The following is a 19,537-nucleotide window of genomic DNA, read 5'->3' as shown; positions in this document are numbered from 1 at the left end:
ATTTCTGCACTACAACGCGTATTTACACTTAGATAATGATTACCAGCTATGCATTTGCGGTTCTCATATTTAAAATCTGATTATCTACCTTTATATGTCAGCGTTTGATATGAATGAGGTTCTCTCATAAGACCGGAAATCAAGCAATGGTATCTACAGGTACGTCCTGCTTCCGCGCTGTCCGCACTTTGCTCTCTTGTATTTGACGTTACAACTTTTTCTCCCTCTTTCTGTTTTCTTTTCAAAACAAAGACGTACGTATTCGAAAATACCTAACTGTACACGATAGGCACAGCACAGAAAAGTAACACTAAAAACTGCTGAATGTTGAAGGGAAAATAATTGCTACATGAGAAAAAGAAGCTGAGAAATCTAGACTACCTGCCTATTTAAGTAATGTCAAATGTATACTGTCATGTTCCACTAAAACACCTGTCTGCGTTGTTATTTTGAACTGACTACAGTTGAGGTGCTTTGCCTCCTGCTGGTTGCTGTGTTGTGGGGTGCAACAAACCCATTCCTTAAGAAAGGCACAGAGGGAATTGAACATGTGAGGGAGGGTAATAAAGTTGTCCAGTTCTTGGCTGAAGTGAAGTTCCTGTTTCTGAACATCAAGGTAAGTGCAAATGACCAAAAGAGAGCTGGAACTTACAGGCTGTGTAGTTCACATTAGACTGTGAGTTTCATCAGAAGTTCCTTTCCCCTCCTATTTTGATTGTAAAAGAGAAGGTTCCTTCTGATCACTAGTAAATGGAATCAGTGTATAAAACGCTGTCTCATGTTGATGTCTTCTGATGAAAGCAAGGAGGGCTGTTTAAAATACTTTGCTTCTTTCTATGTCAGTGTCCCTTTCTACCACTGCCTTTTAAACTCCATCTGCTCATGTAGTACCAGTGAACTGCTATGAGTAACCAGGAGCAAAACCAGCATTGTTTTCCTAAAACAGACATGTTAGTTTCATCTATCAGTGCTTAGGGTATCCGTCTCTCCATTTCCTCCCCCTCTTAGTCCCTCATTATATTAATTTTCATCCACTATAGTGTGTTTCACATTGATGCGTGAGCATGTTTGTATTCTCTCAACAGTATCTGGTGCCATTCCTGCTGAATCAGAGCGGATCAGTGGTGTACTACTTCACTCTGGCCAGCACAGGTTAAACACACGCAAACAGAATTTCCCACAGCAAAGTGTTATATTACATCTGATAGTCTTAGCCGATAAACACGCAAAATTTTAAATTTGTCTATAAAGATTGTATTGTGTGAGTATTTTGTGGTCATAACTGGTTGTGGCTGTCATGTAGACTAACTGGTTGTGGCTGTCATATAGACTGACTGGTTGTGGTGGCTGTCATATAGACTGACTGGTTGTGGTGGCTGTCATATAGACTGACTGGTTGTGACTGTCATTTAGACTGACTGGTTATGGTGGCTGTCATATAGACTGACTGGTTATGGTGGCTGTCATATAGACTGACTGGTTATGGTAGCTGTCATATAGACTGACTGGTTATGGTAGCTGTCATATAGACTGACTGGTTATGGTAGCTGTCATATAGACTGACTGGTTGTGGCTGTCACATAGACTGACTGGTTATGGTAGCTGTCATATAGACTGACTGGTTATGGTGGCTGTCATATAGACTGACTGGTTATGGTGGCTGTCATATAGACTGACTGGTTATGGTGGCTGTCATATAGACTGACTGGTTGTGGTGGCTGTCATATAGACTGACTGGTTATGGTGGCTGTCATATAGACTGACTGGTTATGGTGGCTGTCATATAGACTGTTTATGGTGGCTGTCATATAGACTGACTGGTTGTGGTGGCTGTCATATAGACTGACTGGTTGTGACTGTCATTTAGACTGACTGGTTATGGTGGCTGTCATATAGACTGACTGGTTATGGTAGCTGTCATATAGACTGACTGGTTGTGGCTGTCACATAGACTGACTGGTTATGGTAGCTGTCATATAGACTGACTGGTTGTGGCTGTCATTTAGACTTGTCTTTGGCTGTTCCTGTGGTGAACTCCCTCACATTCCTGTTCACACTGCTCACGGGGAAGCTGCTCGGTGAGGATTTTGGAGGGAAAGGTAAGATAGAAGAACACACACCGATTCCTAAACAGTTTCCTCCTCATGTATCCCTCCTCCTGAATAAACTGATAAAAGAGAACCAACATAGTGGACTCAGAGATCATATAACCCATGATTTTGGTTGGAATGAGTAAAAAACAGGCTCTCTTAACAAACCCTCTTAGTAACCCCTGTAAAATCAGGCTCTCTTAACAACGCACTCACATACGCACACTTACACTTAGACTCAGTTTGATCTCCCTCTCTCCATCTTTCTTTCTTTCTTTCTTTCTTTCTTTCTTTCTTTCTTTCTTTCTTTCTTTCTTTCTCAGGAGCTGTGATAGGAATGCTGCTCACCATGCTGGGTGTGACTCTGTGCATCGTGAGCTCAGTTACCGAGACTTCAAATGATGGACATCAGAACATCACCCTGATATCTGAGTGACCTAATACTCGACTGGACCAAAAAAAAAAAAAACGCCTCCCTCCCTTAAGTGAACACATTAACACAAGATACAAGAAATGTGAGTTTCATTCCTTTTGGTTGGTAGATTTCTGCTCTCTCAAAATGCAGAAAGAAACGACCAGTAATTTATTAATGAGTCGGAGTTTGGTGTAGTGGATAAGGACAGGCCACCGTAAATGAGATGGAAGGCCAGAAGTTTGCTTAAAGAAGCACTACATTAGATTTAGCAAACATGCAAGAGAGAGTGAAATCTGTTAGAAGAATTATACTGGCACTGAGTCGTGAACACTGACAGGAATATTAGGAACCCTTAGAAATCTGTCAAACCAACACAGACCTCACTCTGTATATGAGTCCACAAACTCTATTGAAAATGGTACTTTTGAGAAATGGTCTGAAAACGTGCTGTAATTATTGTAGGCCAGTGCTCTGCAGTTGCCATGTGACCCTGTATCCTTGATAATAATTAAGTATTTGCGTAAAGCTGCTTTCTGTCGAGAAAGAAATCGGCTGAGTTTGAGTTTATAAAAGACTGAGGAAAAACTCAAAAGAAGACTGTTGAATGGAAGCTGTTAATAAAAATGAACTCTACAGGGCAGATGACGGTTGATAATCAAATATAAATATGCTTTTTGCTCGACTGTAACTGCAAATGTACTGTATTTTTGTACTGGTAATGTAGTTTTACAAAACTGTTGTTTGTACAGATTGTAAGAGATGTAAAACATTAAAGATGAATATTAATATTGGAGTACCAATTCTCATAAAATGCTTATTAAATATCCATAAACCATAAGTATCTTTCAGATATTTCAGATATGACATGTGAAAATATATATCTCAACAGAACCTGTGTTGTATGATTCGCCTTGTGCACATGGGAATTACACACATCTCAGAAGCAACATGATCCAACATACAATATTATTTATTCACAAAGCACTTTTACTATTCAGTTGTGTAAAATACAGAAGAGAAAAACAATAAGTAAATTAAATCACCGATGTGAATCACTGCTCAAGTCCAACAAATCGTTCTCTGTGACACATACGAGGCGGTGCCAGTAAAAGCTACCTTGTCAAGTTCTGTAGTTATAGCGTATTGTAGACTAAATGTGGGAACATTCTTCCCTAACATATTCATTGTTATTGAGGAAAGTTTTGTGCCACGTTTTTAACAGTAATGTCTGAAACTGAGAACCGTAGGTTTTTGGGGTTTTTTACAGAACTGAATTATTTTGTTCACTCTGCTTAATGTAATGCCTGGCCAGGTTTGTTTTAAATTTCGTTGGTTTGTTCTTTACCGATTACATCAATTTGTAACGTTAAACATTGAATGATAGTGTCCCAGTCTTTGTACACCATGATAAACCGATATTAATTTTGCTCAAAAATACCAGATAGACAAGTTCATGTTTTGAAAAGATCATATTCTGGTTTCAGTCTACTTTGACAGGTCTGTCTCTATAGACTCTATAGATGCTCCAACCCCACAGCTGAGGCCCGAGCTCCAGCTGACTAAGACAGTGAAGTGGAATTCAGTATTAGTGTAAATCAGTCTGTCTTTGAGATGGCGGCAGGCTTGTCCTCACCCACTGTCCCATACAGAAAACTAGGATGACCGATCCTCTCTGCCTCTTGTTCATAGAGACTTCCGTCCTAAAGCACACAATCGGACCAGGACAAGGACAAAAGACAAGACACTGACTCATAGATTAACACTCACGTACACTATTCACCAGTGATTCTCAACTGCAGTCCTGGGGGGCTCACTGTCCTCCCTGTCATCATTTTTAACTCAGGACTGACACACCTGATTCCACTGAACAATCAATCATCAAGCCCTTGATGAGCTCAATTAACTGTGATAATGAAGAGTTAAAACAAAGATGTGCAGGACAGTGAGGCCCCTGGACTGGAGTTGAGAATCACTGCTATACACAGCATCATTTGTGGCTTAATTGAAGAATAGCACACATTTGTGCGTGATGTTTAGGGTGTAAGATGGTATTGTCAGAGGAGCAGGCCAGTCGCTCAGTGAACTGGAGCTGGGTCTAGTACCTGCAGTGTCTCCTTATCTGCCTCCCAAGTGTCAACCTGCTGCCCTCCTGTGGTCAACTGCCCTGAGGCTGCCAATAGATAGGTGTCTTGTTCTGTAGAAATTTTCATCTTAAAAAAAAAAAGAAAAATTATTTGAACCTCTCCTTTTTGTCCATCTCTATGTCCTCTTGTACTTTTTTTTTTTTTTTTAAATATTTGTCCTTATTTTCTTTGTTTTACTCACATAATCATTCTGTTCTGTTTCTTCATCAGTGGGTCTCTGGTTATTTGCATCTCTCTGTAAACAAGCATGAAAGAGTTATGCTATTTACAGATAATAGCCAAATATAGTGGGGAAAGAGAGTGAAAGTGGAAAAGAAGGATCAGAGCGATATACACACTCATGTCTGTGCACACACACGGTATGTACCTGATCTGTTTTTTCTGTCTCATGTGCCTTGCTTTCAGGCAGAGTTTTGTCCTCCGCTGTCTCCGGTTCTGTCTGGAAAGCAGACAAACGCTCTTATATACCTTGATTCTAAACTAGTTTTCATCTTTTGCGAAACCATTACATCCTCAGCTTTAAATTGGACTGTTGCCTTGACTTGAAGTCCAGTGAGCTTTTGTGTGTCTTTATGATATGAATATGGACTGTCTTCACTAACCTAGAAACGTACACATTGTTTGCATACACTTATGCATAAACTGAGAGCTGAGATGTTGACTATTCAAATATCCCACAAAGTGCTAGAATGCCTTGAGATATGATGAACCATAGTGAACCATAGTCTGTTGCGTACTTGTTCACTTAAGGCCATAAAATGGATAAGCCTGTAAAAATGTAGAACCTTATCTGCATATGTTGCTTTTTGCTCCTCTCTGTCTGAAACACCAGGCTCCTTTGTGTTTTCCTCTCCATTCCTAGGTGACGGGCTGGAATGTCCAGAGCGTGAGGTGGGTGCGTGTTCTTCACCAGATACTTTTGTCTGTGAGTGGAGGTGAAAAGTAACGAATCATTGCTGGATGTGAGAAGCACAGTATCGTTCGGTATCTAAGAGGGATATCTCTGTACTCACAGTGCTGGCCATACCCAAATCTAATATTTACACAAATGTGTGGCCCCTCTAAATCACCTTCCCAATCAGGGGACACAAACACACACACACGCACACACACCTGTTGGTTGTGTTCTGTTTCACTGTTCTCTTCATCATCAACTATTTTAGCTGCCATCTTAAAAAAAAAAAAGAGTTGAGGATAGAGTGTAAAAAAGAGAGGATAACTGGTTGAAGAGTCTTTAAAAAAGCATGATTGAACATAGGGGAAAATCTGAAGAGTAAATGATGACTTCAGTGACAGAGATATGAAGAAGTATGCGGTCAACCCAGAATGGAATAAATTAAGAGAAAAGGAGAGAGTGAGGGACAAGAGAAATGGAGGAAGACTACCTGTTCAACAGGTGGATCTACCGCCGGGTTCTCATCCCCAAGTACCTCCTCAGACCCCTGCACCTCCTCTCTTCTCCTGCTCCTCATTACATGAGACTGGGCTACAGCACACAGACAAGCCATATACAGTCCAAATGCATACAGTCAAATACAACATATAGGGTCATTCACAGTCAGCATCACAGGTATATCAAACTGTTGGGCTCTAATACTAATGGGTTTTAACAACAACACAAAAATCTAGACACCCACACTCAATATACATTACTGCAAACTCTGCTCATGAAAATGTGATCCCTCCAAAATATTACTCAAATAAAAGAAAATGCAGGAGATTGATGGGAAAAGCGAATGAAGCAGAAGTCACACACAATGTGAGAAATACTTCTTCAAATTTGAAGCCTTTACTTTTATCCTTTTGAAACATAAATGAAGAAAAAAGTGAAAATGTTGACGTGACTAATCTAGCTAGATGCGTAACAATGTCATTATGATGTGACTCATTTAATTCTGTCTGTAACAATATCATTAAGACAAAAATTCTACATTCTCAAGGATTGTACATGCATTCAGATATATGTTCAATATATTCAAACATATGTTTGATTGTGTGAGAGCGTGCAGCTGTGACTGTTTAAGAGAACGCGTCGGCGTATTTGTATATGTGTGTGTGTGCACTCTTTCTCCCCTCACCCTCTCCAGCTTTGGGTAAAGGTCTGGCTGCCACCTTTTGTTTGCGAACTCTCACTGGTTTGGAGTAGAAGACGGAGCTCTCCTCTTTCCCGTTCTTCGCTAGTCTCCTCTGAACGGACTGGAAAGGATCAGCGTTGTTCACGCCATCTCCTGTGGACTTCACCCGCCGCCCTTCTGTCTACAACACCACGGCCTCAACGTTAAACTGCCACTCAGACCCTATGGGTCATTCACATCTTTATCAAAGCACCCGCAGGCAGCTGAGAACATCACACACGCATAACTAACTAAGATGTATGCTCTCAGTAACCTATAATCCGAGTAAAACCGTGTCTCATTATTGCGTTTAAGAAAGAGAAGTAACCAGAACAGACGGGTTTACAGTAAGGAGATGCTGGAAAAACAACCGAGTATAGCAAAGATGTGCTGTTCACAAGCATTCTTTTTGATGCCTTATATCCAGTGCTTCCGTCAGCCTCTGACAAGTGACGAGCCATAAAGTCACCATCATCGTGACCGTTTTTCTCTGCAGTGTCTCTAATGTTGTAAATGAACAGTGGGGAGCATAATTTACACATTCATGAGGTTGCATTTGGACATCTATGTCAACATTTCCCTACAGGGAGGCAGAGGGAGTCGTACCTCAGGAGAGTGCAGCAGGGCAGAGTCACTGTGGACATCCTGGGGACCGCCTTTTCTGTTCTGAGAGGAATACGACAGCTGACTGAAAATCTCTCAACATTTTCCCCATTTAAATACATGCAAAGCTTTAGAAAATATGATCCTTGCTTAATAACAAAAACTGTAAAAGGAAAAAAAAAAAAAAAAAAAAAAGATCATTGTAATATTGTAAAATGTGCATGCTTGGAGGTGTAATTACCTGACTTTTCTTCTGCAGCTTTCTCTCTGCCGCATAAAATCTGACAGATGAAGGGATTTGTATACAGTTGAAATAAAATAAAAATGTGAGTAAACATTTGTAAACTTCAGCAGAACTCATAATGAAATTTTCAGAAATGAAGTTTAATAAAAAGAGCAATCTCCTTAGTGTTTATGTGTGAAAACAATAAATCTCATTCTATTTGTGTTACTTTAACACTTTCATTTGACATTTCAAACCTAAATACTCTTTTTATAGCTAAAATATACTCCTCTAATGTCTGCTTCCTCAGACATTAGACAAATTATGCTCTTTACCTTCAAGAACTATTCATAACTCTTAAAACGAATTATTGAAATGATTCAAATGAACAATTTTACTATACATCCGATGACGATAACACGACTGTTACAAAATCATTATGAGTTCTTACAAAGATAAATTGTGAATAAAAGAAAATAAACTAATCAGTACTTCTCCATTGGCCAATACCTGTCTGCACTGCCTCCTTTGGTAACCATAAGCTCCACGTAAGGAAGCCTCTTAAACCTCTCTGCTCCCACAGCAACGTAATACTGGCCATTCTCCAGCTGTTCTCCGGAAGTCACCGTGACACCGTCCAGGGTGCACAGCCTGGGAGATCAATAAGAAAGGTCAAATATCACCGAAACAGGGAGTTTTATGATCTCCAAGGCTTTGCTTCATGTCTGATCAGCCCAAATTAAAATTTAGATCAATGATGTCTCGACTTCATGCAGTTATTATTAATTACGTGCAATTGTAGTACGTGAAATATTAGTTAGGCACTGACCACCACTCAGATAAACTCTGCCTCATAATGTGTGGTTCAAACAAGAAATTATGACTATGTCACTTTAATTTTAGTTTGTGTGTGTGTGTGTGTGTGTGTTGCATGACCTGCGAACAGCCCCTGTTCGTAGACAAGCCTTCTCTGAAATTAGACTGAGGATCTGCTCCAGTTCTCGCAGCATAGTCCTGGGGATAATGAACCGCATCGCAGGGGTAAGGATGTCCCCATTTCGAAACACACTGCAGAAAGATAAACAAGGAGTGAGGCAGGGAGAGAGACAGAGACAGAGAGAAGGGAGTTTAGACGTGTGTGTGTTTGTGTGTTTGTGTGTGTGTGTGTGTGTGTGTGTGTGTTTGTGTGTGTGTGTGTGTGTGTGTGTGTGTGTGTGTGTGTGTGTGTGTGTGTGTGTGTGTGTGCGTGTGCGCGTGTGCACTCACTGAAAGATACAGGGCAGAGTCACGACTTTCCTCCATTTCGCAGACACGTTTGGTCTGTTCAGTGCTCTTGCCTGTTGGAGACAGTCACTATGTAACCCAATACATTACTACATTCTCCTACTGTTGGCAATACTGCAAAGGCTTGAAAATGTTCCATCAACGAGCTACATGCAAAACTTCCCTATGATATATACTCGTCTATCAAAGTAATGAACAGTCATGCAAACCTTCAGTTGAACTTCTACTTTCAAATATTGTTTTATTAACCAAATTCTAAATACACAAGATAACAGGGCAGCTGTACACACACCCGTACTTAGCAATACAACGTCAGAGTCTTCACTTTGAACTTGATTCTTAACACATTATTTGCTTCCAACAGCAGTGGATGTGAGGCTAAATAGCGGGACATGCCCAGACAAGTTGTGTTCCGATAACACTCCAGCGGGCTGTATCTGCTTTTGTTACAGAGGCCAATAATAACTCCCTGTCTTTCCCCTCTCCCTCTCCCCCTCCACTTCCCCTTAATCTGCAAAACTTCACAGGCCTAAAGGTGTCTGCCACCACAGCAGCACAACACAGTGACACAAAATAGTAACACAACACTACTGAAGGAAAATCTGTCTGTAATCACCACAATATTGACTGAGCACCAGAAGTGTCTGTCGATGTGGTGAAACACCACAAATGTGTCAACAAGAGCCTAAAATATCCCTTTTCGTCATGTTTCCAAAAACATTTAAGATATTGAAAGCATATCTGGAGGGCCTTTCTTATAATACTGAATGATACAAACAGCTAAAAAAAAAATGCGTGATAACACAACAGCTATTGGAAGACTAGAGCACTCAACACAGCCCCTCAGCATAACCAGGGAGCAGAACAACTCTGTAAAACTGCAACCCTGCACATGTTCATTTGGCCTCTGGTCTTCTCATATGAACAGCCCAATAAGAGAACATTCTGGCATTCAACATTGGTACAATAAAAAAAAAGCAGATAATATTTGACAGGGTTCAACTGGCTATACTGTCATTTGACACTCGCAGGGCTTGTATCATTCATTCTGTCCATCTCCACATAGAGTGAGACTGAGAGTGGGGATTAAAAGCTAGATTTGCTTAAGCCGCTTTCAGACATTTTTGGCGTGTGGAAAAGCAATGAAGCCACCTCTGATTGGCACAGGACCGATTCTGTGACAAATGACACAGGTGACTGAACACAGTAAAAAAACCTTTAGTTTAATTCAGTTTAGTTCAGTTTAGTTTCATTTGAGCCCTGAGAAAATAGAAAAATGAATGACCAAACTCCTTGTATATAACTGTTTTCCAAACTTTTCTTTAGTATGCGTTACTTTACCTCAGGCCTAACCAGTTTAAAAGATTTCTTACTGAATTTATGCTGCAGACTTGGGGGGGGAAACCCACAAAACCAACAAAAACAAAATGACATTCTGAATTAGTTTACGATGACTGAAAATCTCACACTTATTGTACCCTCTGAAGACAAACAGGTTTTTCTATTATGGGCACGTCTGGGGTTAAATGAGTACACCCTGTCCACACATTCCACTTTGTTGTTTTTCACTAATCAGTAATGAATGACTCAAAGCATCTACGCAAACCTACCTGAGTTTCTCCGCGGCATGCAGGAAACCTCTTCGGTCCAGTGTTCAGATAGCTGTTTGTGGAAAACACATAATGTAATCAATGCTTCTCACACTCCAATCAACATGACCATAATAGCTCTCTTAAAAGGCGAAAACATCACATGTTCAGTGACTCAGAGGTCAGTTTTACTAACCATTTTATCCTTTATATCCATTTGTGAGTTTTTCAGAATAATATTTATTTTTTCTTGTTATAACTGAACTACTAAATTGATTTTGTAAACCTTTTACAAAAATGACAAGACGCAAAAAGTGACCAGTCAAGCAATCTAATAGATTTATCTGTGTCGTGCCATGAGAAAATAGTGTAATGAACTCAGCATTGTTTACTACATTCAAAGAACATAGTGGAAACTCCACTGTTGAAGAGTAATAACATTTCACCTGACATCCCATACTATCTCCCTAAAATTGTTTCCAGTTATAAGACTAGGCTGGTATATTCACGTGAATGCTTTAACTCATCCTAATTCAACTGTCTGCACAACAACAGGCTATTAGGTAAAGCGTTCCACTCTCAGCCACTCACTCCAGCTTTTTGAATCTCTCAAAGCCAGCAGCCACATACTGGGCCCCTGACTGGAGCTCGTTCAGGTCGGTGACCCGGTGGCCGCGGTGCGGTGTGTAGAGGTTCCGCACTGCCAGCGGGGCCTGAATACTGAGCGTCACGTCGTTCAGGAAGGCTTCCATGGTTGCCACCTGCCTCTGGTTCACCACAAACCTCCTCCCTGAAACATCAAACAGAATTGTAGGCACCCAAGAGCCGACTAATCTAGGCTGGGCATTAATGTAATCTCTGCCTCTGTAAAAATGAAAAAGTTTTCTCACAAAATCAGTTCATTTTTCTGTGAAGCACATAAATGTTTTATTCATATGTAAAAAATTAAGTTATTTCTTGTTTTTGTTTTAAATTATATACAAAAAAAGCATTCTTCTAACCTGTGAAGAAAGGGTCTCCATTCCGGTAAACTACCACACTCTTCACAGGTGGTAGGAGAGTGACTGTTCCACTGGAGGTCATGTCTCTGAGCTGTCCACAGCGCTGTCCACCACTAACACACTCCACTTTACACTCCCACCCCGAGCACAGTCACACAGAGAAGCCTAACTCATCTACCACAGTTAAATTCTACGATACGAAGGACTGGTACAAAGACTTTCTTCTTTTTTAGAAGGAATGGAGTGATATCCTTGGAATATCCGTCTGAGTGGTGTGGATATATTTCTGTTTCTCCTTCTCTCTTTCCAAGCCCTTGTGCACCCACTCATGTGTCCACTCACACACTCACACAGATCGCCACTTCGCAGTATTTCCTGGTTACTATGGCAGCAATACTAGCTATGGCTGCCTTTGTGGCCCCAGCAATCAGCGGCAACTACAACAAAAGAGCGAAAGGGAGGGAGAGAGGTGGAGAGAGAGCAAGAGAGAGAGAGAGAGAGAGAGAGAGAGAGAAACAAGGACTTTTGCATGCATAAATCAAATGACTTCAACACTGCACTCATTGCTATTCTTAACTTAGAGAAACTGAATTACAGACGGCGTCCATTCACACCAAAGCAGCTCAGTTCAGAACAAACTGATGAAACATTAACAATAAATTACCATTAAAGGCTCTAGTGAACACAGTGGATAAATGGACTGCCATTCTGATTTTCAATGTAAACTCTAATCCTGCAATAAACACTTAAAAAAATGTGTATAAAGTCAGAACACAAAGAAAATAATAATAATGACCTGCACTACACATATCCAGATTTTCCATATACAATGCAGAGGAGCAATATTGTTCTTAAACACTACCCAGAGTAACTAAACAGATCAAAACTAAACAGATTGTTACTCCATATATGTTCATATTATGTAGGAAAAAGAAAAAACACAAAACTGTATATAAATATCCATTCATTTTCAAGAAGTTGGACTTCCCTTTGGCTTCATAGGAGCTAAAAATCCTCCTTGATTTTCTGTTGTACATATTTTGGACCTTCAAGACAGAAAGCCTTTAGGTCTTAGAGAGATAAAAGATATAGAAACTAGCCTTTAGGTCTTAGAGAGATAAAAGACATAGAAACTTTTGCTGGACTTTTAAAGATGACGTGATTTTTAGATTGTGGTGCCTGGGGCGCTGCTCATGAAGCTGTGCATAACAGCGAACATCTTGAGAAAACAATATTAGCACCACAGACAGCACCTGAAAACAGCGTTGCATTGGTGGCCAGAGGCCGGGAAAATAAAAAAAAAAGGCAGTTTAGTTCACCGTACTACTTCCTTACACTGCTCAGAATCTCATTTTTTATTCAGCCTTTAAAATAAAAAGTAAATTCAACTTTACTTATATGGTGGCTCTAACAATAGACATTTGTCCCAATCCAGCTTAACAGAACATCAAGCCCCATAATGAACAAACCTAAAATGACAGGGAAAAAAATCCCTGCGGATATGACAGCAAAAAACTTTGAGTGGAACCAAGACTGAAAAGGGGGAACCCACCCCGCTGTCTTAGTGTCGGGTCATCATAACAGAATGGTTGGAATAATTAGTCGATTTTAAGGTCGAAGGGACAGAAATGTGTTTGATTTCTGCATATATTCTGGGTGCTCTGCATATATTTATTGGTGCCAGATTACACTATTGTTGAATAGATCATAACATTCATAATATTCACATTGCATGGTTCACGTTTAGTTATGAAATTGCACTGAAGTTTTTTTGTCTTGTTATTCTCCACTAGGCTGGAAACACATGATAACCTTACACCACACAGAACTTGTCTATATTTCAAAACTCTTTCTTTCCAAATATTCTGAAAGACCTCCAATAAAGATTAGTGCACTTACGTGTTCTATTTCTCAAGAGGCTTGCTGGTGTAGATGAGTATGATCTGTGTATCATATTTCATCAGCTTTTGAGAACATTTCTCCATAGGCCACACTGGCACACCAATGTATATATGTGGTGTTGTGCATTGCACTGTTAGTAGCAGTTTCCAAATCACCACTCATTCTACCACAGATATAAGCTTTGTGAAGCTCATAACTGTTTGAGACTGTCTCGCATAGCAGTAGATTCTGTTCGGTGGTCATTTTGGAGACTTTTACTCTGTGATTTTCAGTAGCTATCCTGGTTAATGTACATCTGACAATGTAGGGTCTATGTGTAAATATTCAAATCCAGAGAATCTAATAATAAAAATATGTCTGGGATTCAATGAAAAATTATGTTTATTGCAGCAACTATAAAAAACACACACACACAACATATGAAAACTGATGGGTACTTTATCTACACATTCTTCCGTCCTTATTTAGAATTCAGAAGGTTTTGCTCGCCTATATAGGTGAAAATGTTTCATTACATAAATTACCTTTATATATACATATATACACACACATTTATCTTTTTTTTCCAAAAATAGAAAGCTTTCATCCTACACTCAGTCACACACATATAGCCACTTTTTAAAAATGGAGAAGGCACATGCAACCAGATGTAGCTCAATTATTAGTAAACAAATAAATAACATTTTACATCCAACTTTGTTTTCCTCTCTGATAGTCCGATTTTATCCAGGAATGATCACAAAGAGAAAATACTATAAACATAATAAAATGTTCACTTTCATATGTTCCACATCAGTCATGTTGATACTATGGTCTTCTATCACTCTTCTATCACTCTGAAGTCTGCAGTTTCTGTTTCAGTGTTAGATACTGGAAAAGAGAGCAGAGAGAGACAGTTGAGATGGTCGTATTACACTGTAACATTTCACAGAACAACTCATAATTCAATCTGAACTGAGAATCAGATTTAACTGCAGCTCTCTTACATCCTAATATTTAGACATACACGTTGGTTTAGAACACATAAATGTTGCTATGCAATCACTTAGTGGAAAAAAAAATACGAGGTTATCTATGAAGTGTGTTTGAGTGTGAGAAAACGTACTTTCTTCCTGCTGGCAATGGCTTGTTGGAGCCAGAGTAACTCCATGGCTAAACTTTTTCTGTGCAGCTGCAGGGCTTCAGGAGTGTGGGCTACATCTCTGGCAAGTGAACGTATTTGAGACCCTGCAACCCAAGACAAATACAAAGTATTGCAAGAGCGTAATTCATACATTAACAATGCCTGATTTATTCATTAGAGGAACACATGCAGTTGAAAGAGTGTGCGTCAGTAGAAGACCCAGTCAAACAACACCAACCAAACCAAAACGGAGACCTCTCGCCTGCTTTAGAGCTAGAGTAGCTCGGTTTGTCTGTCTGTGTCTCTGTCCGTCCACCTCAGGCACAAGGCATAAATACAAACCCACCTTTTAGAACCAGGCTGCTGTAGCTCATGTCCACGCTGCTCCAAGCAGAGGATGTGTCAGTCATGCCCTCCTCACCCAACATGCTCTCTTCCTTTTCTCTGTCTGCCCCTACTGGACAGGAAGGCTCTCTCGAGACGTTCGCCGGTATGGTATTCTGTGTTTCATCTCTCTCAGGCACCAGGACTTCAGTAACTGGTTGGCATACATCACTCTCTCCATTCGGCTCCTCCAGCATCACTGGCCTCTCAGCTTTGCCCTTTGATTGAACTTTTAGAATGGTCTGTAATGGATTGTCGTAATCCTGCCAGTTAAAACAGCATTAAAATTTTAACATAAAACATTCACGATGTATGCATAATTCATCAAAGTCTTTGGAAACTGTCATTAAACATTAGGAGTTGTATTTTGTGAACATACAATGATAGTAAAACAATCCAGTGTATAACAAACTTTAAAAGGAAATACAATCAAATAGAAACAATAAACCTACAGTAAAAAAAAAAACCCTGAAATTACAGTGGTGTGAGAAATGGAATAAATATTTACATCATCGTGAAAATGGGGTATGGGAAGGAAACTGCCCCTCCACTCAAGATGATCCACGTCTCCATCTATTTCTCTCACAATGTCCTCAAACTCCACCTGGACACTCCTCATCTCCTTCCTTACCAAATACCCACGGGCACATCCCTAAGGAAAACAATCAGAAGAATTTACAGGTTATGATTTAGAAAATATATAACGTACATAACATACGAAGTCAGCACACATCCTGGATGTATACAGGATCTAGGTAAGAACTTGGATTTTGTCCAAAGCTAAATCACAATATCAGATATTACAATCGGTATTACTGTAGCCATACACAAAGCTAAACAGAACTGATCCATTCTGATCCCTCCAGACGGTGTCTGGTCCTTTCATTAGCGCTGGAAATCAAGGCTTCACACCTACTTTCATTCTCAAGTGTTAAAAATAACGACATGAAGTTCAACGTGTGACATTTTTGTGGCCCAGCTGGATATGTAACAAGCAGGGCCATTAAATGACTCAACGTTATCTTGTGAATTCAGCTTTAATTTTGTACTGAACCTGTAAACGGGCTCTGATTTGTGTCTTACTGGAACGGTAATGTGGTCTTACCGGTAGAGATGCTGGCAACTTACACTCAACCTTTGTTTACAAAAAATTAAGCGCAGTCCGCCTACCTACTATCTGACGCAGAAACATATGAAGCGATTATAGACCAATATAAATACGTGAAACTAAGATATGTAACCATCTGAACGACAACTTGGTCGTATACATCAAGTACACCAACTTTCGGTTACTGAGGTGACAGTTACTGAGAACTGGAAATCAAAGTGGCTAGCGAGGTGGCTAGCGTTAATTCATTAATTCGCAAAGCGGCCAAAATGCACGAGAAATCTTTTCTTAAACATGTTATACCTGAAACCCCGTTATCCTCCTGAGCAACTCTTGTCCCTCCATTTGGGGTTCACTGAGCTACTTAATCGCAGATCTAAACTTGTTTTGCCCATTCACAATCTATGGTTCCTACGCGCTAAACGGTGAGTGTAACTAAGCTACGTCCGGCACTGAACACTTGCAAATTAAAAGTCCCGAAATTATTACCCTAAATTAGGAACACAAATCAAACTTTAACTATTAGCTAACTTGTTGCAAGCATGTCTTGTATAACTACACGCACGTAATAGTTCATTTGAAATTTTTTTGTGATGGAGATAGATTCCTCTTGCAAAACGCATACAGGATCAGCTTCATGAGGGAGCAATTTTCATGCAGGTGTCCACACGATAAATACCCACAGTACTAAATTGTATTGGCCAAGTGAATTAAATCAAATGTGTCAAATCAAAATACAGAGGTCCTAAAGCATGAACACAAATGCCGGAAAATTACTCAACAACAATGCTACACTAAAAGAGAATAAAAGACCAAGGACTGAAGGAGTAAATGACGGCTTATTTGACAGTGGATACACAGGTGCAGAATGAACCTTTCATCATACCCAAATGAAGAGGAGAATTGCGAAGCCTCCGAGAAGAGACGGTGGGGGGAAATGTAACGTAATGACATTTCATTCCCGCGCAATACTTTTGCGCTCCCTCACAGAAACGTTTTCGCTCCCTTTCAGTGTTCTACAGTTTTTATCAAATGCTGTGCTTTCCAGTTAGGCTACAATTTGCTTGTGCGTTAAGCTGAAGTATAAAGCAATTCACTGGAGTTTACTTTGACCTCAGTCAACACATACAGAGATATAAAGTCATGTTTGTGTAATTAGCGAACTAAAATGTCTTCTGAGGTTCATAGGACTTTCTGAGGGAAGGAGTGCTCTAATCTAGACAGTGTCATTTCTTTCATTTGCTCATAGCTGCAGTGCCCCGGACAGCTTTATATGTTGTACATGTGGATGTTCACCCCACACAAATGACCTAAGAGGAGGAATGCCTCAGAAAGAATCATGTCCCTTTGCTTTTTAAGAAGCAGGATCCCAGAGGTATCGCACTCAGAAAAGTAAAACGTCTGCATAGACAGAATTATTACTCCAAGGGATGACATTTCATTTGGCGCTTGTAATCATGCGATAAATTTGAGCCTTATGCTATCTATATTAACGGATGCATGGACGGGCTTTTCAGCCAAATAATGTGTCTTAATGCATACGCATCACTTAGAGATCCCAGGCTGATGGGAGGCTATTACATCGAAGCGAAGCACTAGTAAATAGAAATTACATTGTGTGTGTGTGTGTGTGTGAAGGAATCTTGGACAGCCTTGGCCCAAGCACATAGTACGCCAACTGTTATTCCCATAGACCTCAGAAAACGTTTCAGTTTGCATTCACTAATTACATTACCATGTTTGCGATCGAGAATCTACACTGTATTTTTGTATGCGAGACCGAGGGCAAAGTAAAATCCAGTGAGTTGCTCCAGACTTCACACAGAAGAAAATGGTGGCCATACTGAAAAACACAGCATTTGCACGGGAATACAGATCATTGCACAGGACCACAAAGGTTTTTCGAGGGAACGCAGTTTCATAATATTTGTGTTTTTTCTCAGTTTCTTCTAGGAGGCTCTGTGCATCATTGTTATTAAACAATACTTCATGCATCTTTTATTCACTCAGTATTTCGTATAAATGCTGCCCATGTATATTCAAAATCAAGACAAGGAAGCATGAATTCTGATGGTCATCTTTGCAGTTTCATCAACGGAAAGGTAGGTTTATTGTCTTAAGAACTGTGAACGAACAACATAAAAACACTGTAAATGGGATGAAAATTTTAATTTGCATTTACACACACACACACACACACACATATACTTTTGGGTTTGGACATCTGATATGACTATACAGTACACTAAAACTGTAAAATTGCAAAGGTAGTAACAACAACAGCTGGGTAATAAGGACAAAATATCTTGATTGAATTAAGTGCATCTGTTTTTATTATATGCAAATAAATACAAAACTCTTTTTTGTACAACTTGGAACAAATAAAGCATCAATGACACACAAATCTGTTCAAGAGGGATCTTGTGATAATGACTGAAACCCACTGAAACAGCTGTTCGAGAAGCAGGACAGTCTTGAAAGTCCGTCAGCTGTGCTTTAGAGTCAGGCAATGCAGGGTGGGGGAGGAGGTAGGCTTAGCATACATCACAGTTTAAGGAAAGAGAGGTGATACAGGTCAGGTTAGCCTTCATATCTCGAAAGTACCAAAAAAAAAGTACAAGACAAAACTAGTGTTTTCAGAAAACACATCTGTTGTATTCCTTTATTTAGTGCACCTGTATAGAACCTGTTTTCTGTGGAGATTACTCCAAGCAATGAGCAACCCTATTTTAAACAGAAAATGAAATCTCTCTCTATGTATGTGTGTCTATGTGTGAATGGATCTGTTTGTTTGTGTGTAATGGAGAGATACACGAATTCTCTGGTAAAACAAAAACAAACAACAAAAGATGAGGTACTGCAGTATCTGTCCTGACGAACTCTGTGGATTTCTGGAGCAGTTACCATATTTTCTGTGCACGACTGCTGCTTCTTGTAAAGTATGAGATGTGAGATGATCTAAATGCATACCCATTAGTACTGCAGCACTGGAAGAGTACGTTCTGTTACTTTGTGCTTTGAAGGAACCGTGGTTAAATGCTGGCGTGAGTTTTTTGTACTGCCCTTCTAGATGTCTCTCTATACATCCCCCAAAAAAGTTCCTATCAGCAGATTAACAGTGTATTACTGCCCCCAAAATCCTTTTTTTAGTTATGTTGTTTGTTTGTTTGCTCCCTATGTTTTTTCCAGCATACAATGTCGCAATGGAAAATAGCACAGCTTCACAATTTCCTATTGGACATTATTGGTTTTTACATTTATGTTAGCAAGATGCACAGTTATTAGCACAACGGTTATTATAAAGCCTACAGAAATTCTGTACATTTCCTTTAAACAGAAGATTTCTTTGTAAAAAAAAAAAAAAATCTGATCCAACGAGAATATTTCATTCCATTGAACCCCTCAAACACATGGTATGTCATCAATAATTTAAAACATGTCTCAGTGCCAAAAACCTGGGCTCATAGAACACATATAATATTATCAGCAATAAACATTCTTATTGAAATCCTCAGGCTTTATGCTCAGGAACTGAGCTTCCACAAAAATAGAAATGT

At 39.7% G+C, this 19,537-nt stretch overlaps 3 protein-coding genes across 3 annotated transcripts; 1 reads left to right on the top strand and 2 right to left on the bottom strand.

The window, feature by feature from the left end:
- The first annotated feature begins 77 nt into the window (after nt 1-77).
- tmem234 (transmembrane protein 234) lies at nt 78-2,568 on the top strand. The gene is made up of 5 exons (XM_030771822.1): nt 78-159; nt 465-616; nt 1,086-1,152; nt 2,007-2,099; nt 2,414-2,568. Exons 1-5 carry the CDS (start codon nt 114-116, stop codon nt 2,524-2,526), a joined length of 471 nt encoding a protein of 156 aa, XP_030627682.1. The 5' UTR covers nt 78-113; the 3' UTR covers nt 2,527-2,568.
- A 1,532-nt stretch (nt 2,569-4,100) lies between these two features.
- On the bottom strand, nt 4,101-11,545 carry dcdc2b (doublecortin domain containing 2B). Its single transcript, XM_030772356.1, has 14 exons — nt 11,464-11,545; nt 11,054-11,252; nt 10,484-10,535; nt 8,856-8,926; nt 8,526-8,657; nt 8,100-8,240; nt 7,608-7,647; nt 7,370-7,429; nt 6,728-6,905; nt 6,035-6,135; nt 5,763-5,819; nt 5,479-5,572; nt 4,608-4,699; nt 4,101-4,205 (listed from the first exon to the last, which is right to left on the bottom strand). Exons 1-14 carry the CDS (start codon nt 11,543-11,545, stop codon nt 4,101-4,103), a joined length of 1,404 nt encoding a protein of 467 aa, XP_030628216.1.
- A 2,628-nt stretch (nt 11,546-14,173) lies between these two features.
- On the bottom strand, nt 14,174-16,390 carry iqcc (IQ motif containing C). The gene is made up of 5 exons (XM_030772354.1): nt 16,284-16,390; nt 15,381-15,524; nt 14,835-15,135; nt 14,471-14,592; nt 14,174-14,235 (listed from the first exon to the last, which is right to left on the bottom strand). The coding sequence occupies exons 1-5, from the start codon at nt 16,323-16,325 to the stop codon at nt 14,197-14,199; spliced, it is 648 nt and encodes a 215-aa protein (XP_030628214.1). The 5' UTR covers nt 16,326-16,390; the 3' UTR covers nt 14,174-14,196.
- Nucleotides 16,391-19,537: the final 3,147 nt, after the last annotated feature.

The sequence above is a fragment of the Chanos chanos genome, chromosome 4 (assembly GCF_902362185.1).
Source record: "Chanos chanos chromosome 4, fChaCha1.1, whole genome shotgun sequence".
NCBI lineage: Eukaryota > Metazoa > Chordata > Actinopteri > Gonorynchiformes > Chanidae > Chanos > Chanos chanos.
This window is presented reverse-complemented; position numbering and strand designations above follow the sequence as displayed.

What these genes read in the sequence shown, in the direction of transcription:
- dcdc2b (XM_030772356.1), bottom strand. Translation starts at nt 11,545, where the DNA reads ATGACCTCCAGTGGAACAGTCACTCTCCTACCACCTGTGAAGAGTGTG. An exon ending in CATGCCGCGGAGAAACTCAG is followed by an intron (nt 8,927 to 10,483) that starts GTAGGTTTGCGT and finishes TGTCTCCAACAG; the next exon opens with GCAAGAGCACTGAACAGACC. An exon ending in CCCTGCTGCACTCTCCTGAG is followed by an intron (nt 6,906 to 7,369) that starts GTACGACTCCCT and finishes GTGGTGTTGTAG; the next exon opens with ACAGAAGGGCGGCGGGTGAA.
- tmem234 (XM_030771822.1), top strand. Translation starts at nt 114, where the DNA reads ATGAGGTTCTCTCATAAGACCGGAAATCAAGCAATGGTATCTACAG. An exon ending in TCCTGTTTCTGAACATCAAG is followed by an intron (nt 617 to 1,085) that starts GTAAGTGCAAAT and finishes TTCTCTCAACAG; the next exon opens with TATCTGGTGCCATTCCTGCT. An exon ending in TGAGGATTTTGGAGGGAAAG is followed by an intron (nt 2,100 to 2,413) that starts GTAAGATAGAAG and finishes TTTCTTTCTCAG; the next exon opens with GAGCTGTGATAGGAATGCTG.
- iqcc (XM_030772354.1), bottom strand. Translation starts at nt 16,325, where the DNA reads ATGGAGGGACAAGAGTTGCTCAGGAGGATAACGGGGTTTCAG. An exon ending in GGAGGATAACGGGGTTTCAG is followed by an intron (nt 15,525 to 16,283) that starts GTATAACATGTT and finishes TGTTTTCCTTAG; the next exon opens with GGATGTGCCCGTGGGTATTT. An exon ending in TACCCCATTTTCACGATGAT is followed by an intron (nt 15,136 to 15,380) that starts GTAAATATTTAT and finishes TTTAACTGGCAG; the next exon opens with GATTACGACAATCCATTACA.